The sequence below is a fragment of the Salvia splendens genome, chromosome 11 (genome assembly GCF_004379255.2).
Source record: "Salvia splendens isolate huo1 chromosome 11, SspV2, whole genome shotgun sequence".
Classification (NCBI taxonomy): domain Eukaryota; kingdom Viridiplantae; phylum Streptophyta; class Magnoliopsida; order Lamiales; family Lamiaceae; genus Salvia; species Salvia splendens.
In genome coordinates, this window is record NC_056042.1 from 6,706,962 (window position 1) to 6,711,270 (window position 4,309).

Sequence of the window (4,309 nt, forward strand, 5' to 3'; positions counted from 1 at the left end):
TCAATTTCAAAATAAATATTACAAACCCACAGATTGTGATTACTGATTAGGGTCCGAAAATTAGCTGTAATTGATGAAAGTCAAACGTAAAAACAGTACTGAATCATAAATGTGATTAATTATTATTACTACAACAATTTAGACATACCAAAATCAGGAGCAATAATTGATATAGAGAATATATTTTAAAAATTAAAAAAAAAACAGATTAACAAATTTCCCCCAAAAAAAAGAAAAAAGAGAAAATCGAAAATGGTCCCAGACGCATGTGCCAACTGTAATCCTCATCTTCTTCCACTTCTCCTCTCAATAAACACAAACTCTCTATCTCCGACTCCTCTTTTATGGCACTCACCACTTTCCAGATTCCCCCTTTCTCCCTCTCCCCAACTCCAAAAACCCTACTCTCTTTTACCAAAAATTAAAAACGGAAACAAATTAGGAAAATAATCTCTTCTACAAATTACACCATTTTACTTTTCTCCAACCCTCATTCTTCTCTTCATCGCCCAAAATCGAAGCCTAAAAAGTGCTAATCGCCTTCCAATTCCTCGCCGGATGGCATCAAGATTGCTTTTTTTCGCCGTCTGCTCGTTCCTAGCCGCTGCCAGCCGCTCCCAATCCGGCGACGCGGCGGTGATGCAGGAACTGAAGAAGAGCATCAACGCGCCGAGTCAACTCGGGTGGACTGACGCGGACCCCTGCAAGTGGAAGTCCGTCTCCTGCTCCAGAGACGGCCGCGTCGAACGGATCCAAATCGGGAACCAAAAGCTGCAGGGCTCGCTTCCCCCCTCCCTCGGCAAACTCACCTCTCTGCAAATCTTCGAGGTCATGAACAACCAGCTCTCCGGCCCGCTCCCGAGCCTCGCCGGGTTGAGCTCGCTCCAGAGGATCCTCCTCAACAACAACAACTTCACCTCCATCCCTCCTGACTTCTTCGACGGTATGAACTCGCTGTCAAATGTCAATTTGGATCAAAACCACTTCAGCTCGTGGCAAATTCCGGCCAGCCTCAAGAGCGCCTCCAATTTGCAATCCTTCTCCGCCACGAACGCTAATGTCTCCGGACAATTGCCCGATTTCTTCGATTCCGAGACGTTTCCGAGCTTGACTACTCTGCACTTGGCGTTCAACAATCTGGAGGGGCCGCTGCCGGCGTCGTTTTCCGGCTCCTCGATGCAGAGTCTGTGGCTGAACGGGCAGAAGGTCGGAATGAACGGCTCCATTTCGGTTGTGCAAAACATGACTCAATTGACTGATATCTGGCTGCACAGCAATGCTTTCTCCGGCCCCTTGCCCGATTTCACGGGATTGATTCAATTGCAGAAGCTGTCGTTAAGGGATAATAGCTTGACTGGTCCAGTTCCCGACTCTTTGGTTGGAATGAAAACCCTAATTTCAGTCAATTTGACCAATAACAAGCTCCAAGGGAAAACCCCCAAATTCAGCGTGCCGGTTGATATGTTTCCCGGTAGCAACAGCTTCTGCTTGCCTGATCCCGGGGTAGAATGTGATCCTCGTGTTAATACTTTGCTCGATGTGGTGAAGGATTTCGGATATCCTGCTACATTTGCTGATAACTGGAAAGGGAATGATCCCTGCGTTTCGTGGAAGGGGATCACCTGCATTGGCAAGAACATCACTGTGGTGAATTTTAAAGGATTGGCCCTCTCCGGGGTTATTTCTCCGAATTTCGCTAAGCTTACGTCTTTGCAGAGGCTGGTTCTGTCGAATAATAACTTGACCGGAGCTATTCCGAATGAGCTTACCCAATTGCCTGATCTTGTGGAGCTGGATATTTCTAATAATCAGATTTATGGGAAGGTTCCTCAGTTCAAGCCTGGTTTTGATTTGAAGACTGCTGGGAATGTGAACCTTGGCAAGGATGGCCCGGTGACGCCTAGTGGAGGCGGTGGAAAAGGGAACTTGGGTGGGTCATCCACCGGTGGTGGGTTGGGGAGTGGCAATGAGAAGAAATCTACTACGGGAGTAGTTGTAGGTTCGGTTGTTGGGGGAGTGTGCGCGCTTGCCCTTGCTGGAACGCTGGTCTTCTGCGCTTACAGAGGTAAGCGCAAGCACAGTGGGAGGGTTCAGTCTCCTCACACGACAGTCATCCATCCGCGCCTCTCGGGCTCTGAGGACGCTGTCAAGATCACCATTGCTGGATCGAGTGTCAATGGCGGTGGTGGTGGGACGAGTGAGACCTACAGCCACGGGAGTGGTGGGACGAGCGACCTCCACATTGTCGAGGCTGGTAACATGGTGATCTCCATCCAAGTACTGAGAAACGTGACGGACAATTTCAGTGAGCGGAACATACTGGGGAGGGGCGGATTCGGGACTGTCTACAAGGGGGAGCTGCACGACGGGACTAAGATTGCAGTGAAGCGGATGGAGTCAGGCGTGATCAGTGAGAAGGGGTTGGATGAGTTTAGGTCTGAGATTGCTGTTCTTACAAAAGTGAGGCATAGGCATTTGGTTGCTCTGTTGGGGTATTGCTTGGATGGGAATGAGAGGCTGCTCGTTTTCGAGTACATGCCTCAGGGGACGCTTAGCCGGTTCTTGTTCAACTGGAAAGATGAGGGTTTGCAGCCTCTGGAATGGATGAAGAGGCTCACGATCGCGCTTGACGTTGCTAGAGGGGTCGAATATCTCCATGGTTTGGCTCAGCAGAGCTTTATTCACCGGGATCTTAAACCGTCTAATATTCTTCTTGGAGATGATATGAGGGCTAAAGTAGGAGATTTTGGACTTGTAAGGCTTGCTCCTGACGGAAAAGCTTCGATTGCTACCAAACTGGCCGGAACCTTTGGCTATCTTGCCCCTGAGTATGCAGGTGGTTCACTTGTTTCCTTTGATGCTATCTATTGCTTTTCTTATTTTGCTAAGATTCTTGGTAGCCATGAGATTATAAATGCTTTTATGTGATACCTCTGTTTCAAAGGTCACATTTTTAGCTGTGAGTTGTTACATGTTTCAAAGAAATGAGTTGGATAGCTGATTCTTGTTGAATACTTGTATGATTATGTTGATTTAGCACAGAATTGTTGGTGTTTATTGGTTTAAAATGTGTTTTGCACTTGTTGTAGTAACGGGGCGAGTGAGTACTAAGATCGATGTGTTCAGCTTTGGGGTGATTCTAATGGAGATGATCACGGGAAGAAAAGCATTAGACGAGTCGTTCCCAGACGACAGCCAGCATTTGGTTCCGTGGTTCAGGCGCATGCTGATCAACAAGGAGACATTCCGCAAAGCCATTGATCAAACGATTGAACTGACAGAGGAGACGTTCGGTAGCATCTGCACGGTGGGAGAGCTGGCCGGGCACTGCTCAGCTAGGGAGCCATACCAGAGGCCAGACATGGGGCATGTGGTGAACGTGCTCTCGTCTCTCGCGGAGATGTGGAAGCCATCCGAGCCCGCTGATCCAGAGGATGTGTATGGAATCGACTACGACATGACCTTGCCTCAGGCGCTCAAGAAGTGGCAAGCGCTAGAGGGAATGAGCTTGATGGACGGCGATGCCTCCTCGTCTTACATGGGGAGCAACGACAACACTCAGACGAGCATACCCACCCGGCCCTCCGGCTTCGCAGATTCGTTCACATCGGCCGATGGCCGGTGAGGCAGAGGCATTCTTTGCTAGGTGAATCAATTCGAAGCTAGGTTATTTAATCTGTCCTTTTTTTGAAAAAAACGCAATTAGGTAGTATCTATTGTTCTTTTTTTTTGTGGGAAAGGAATCATGGATTTGAGGTTTGTTAATTGGTTTTGAAACTCCAATTGCTGCATTTAATGTTGTATAGTAGTAGTAGTATATAATTTGGAGAGTGTTTGGTGAGAGCAAGTTGCATTATAATTGAATCCGGCAGGTTTGGTGTTCAAATTATTTAGTAGTATAAATAAAAAAACGAATTATAAAATATAGCATTATAAATTATATGGTGAAGAATGATGTCAGAGGGAGGATTGGGAATTTGGGATGTCTGGTCACTCTGGTGCTGTCCCAAATCATATTATATTATTATAAAATAAAAGTAGTAACTAATTTATTATGTAAAATGGATAAGATGGCGTTTTCTTGATTTTGTTTGCTTCCCAACTGTTAAAAAGAATAAATTGTGAAAAAAAGAATTTCATTCATTCAACTTGTATATTTCAAAAGTGCATCACTCTAGTATTTATAGGGTAAATAAGAATATTCTAGTTCATCAATAAATGTAAATTGATACTCTATAAAGTTTAGGAACTATGCACCACTTAGGAACTCTTCATAATGAATGTTGGGCGGCATATTAATGTTGTCTCT

At 45.9% G+C, this 4,309-nt stretch overlaps 1 protein-coding gene across 1 annotated transcript; it reads left to right on the forward strand.

Moving 5' to 3' along the window:
* Positions 1 to 294: 294 nt before the first annotated feature.
* LOC121755562 (receptor protein kinase TMK1-like) lies at positions 295 to 3,765 on the forward strand. Its single transcript, XM_042150877.1, has 2 exons — positions 295 to 2,836; positions 3,090 to 3,765. The coding sequence occupies exons 1-2, from the start codon at positions 559 to 561 to the stop codon at positions 3,623 to 3,625; spliced, it is 2,814 nt and encodes a 937-aa protein (XP_042006811.1). The 5' UTR covers positions 295 to 558; the 3' UTR covers positions 3,626 to 3,765.
* The last annotated feature ends 544 nt before the right edge of the window (positions 3,766 to 4,309 follow it).

Bases quoted from the DNA above. Each gene is read 5' to 3' on its own strand.
- LOC121755562 (XM_042150877.1), top strand. From the start codon at position 559: ATGGCATCAAGATTGCTTTTTTTCGCCGTCTGCTCGTTCCTAGCCGCT. The intron at 2,837-3,089 runs GTGGTTCACTTG...CACTTGTTGTAG, and splicing joins TCTTGCCCCTGAGTATGCAG to TAACGGGGCGAGTGAGTACT.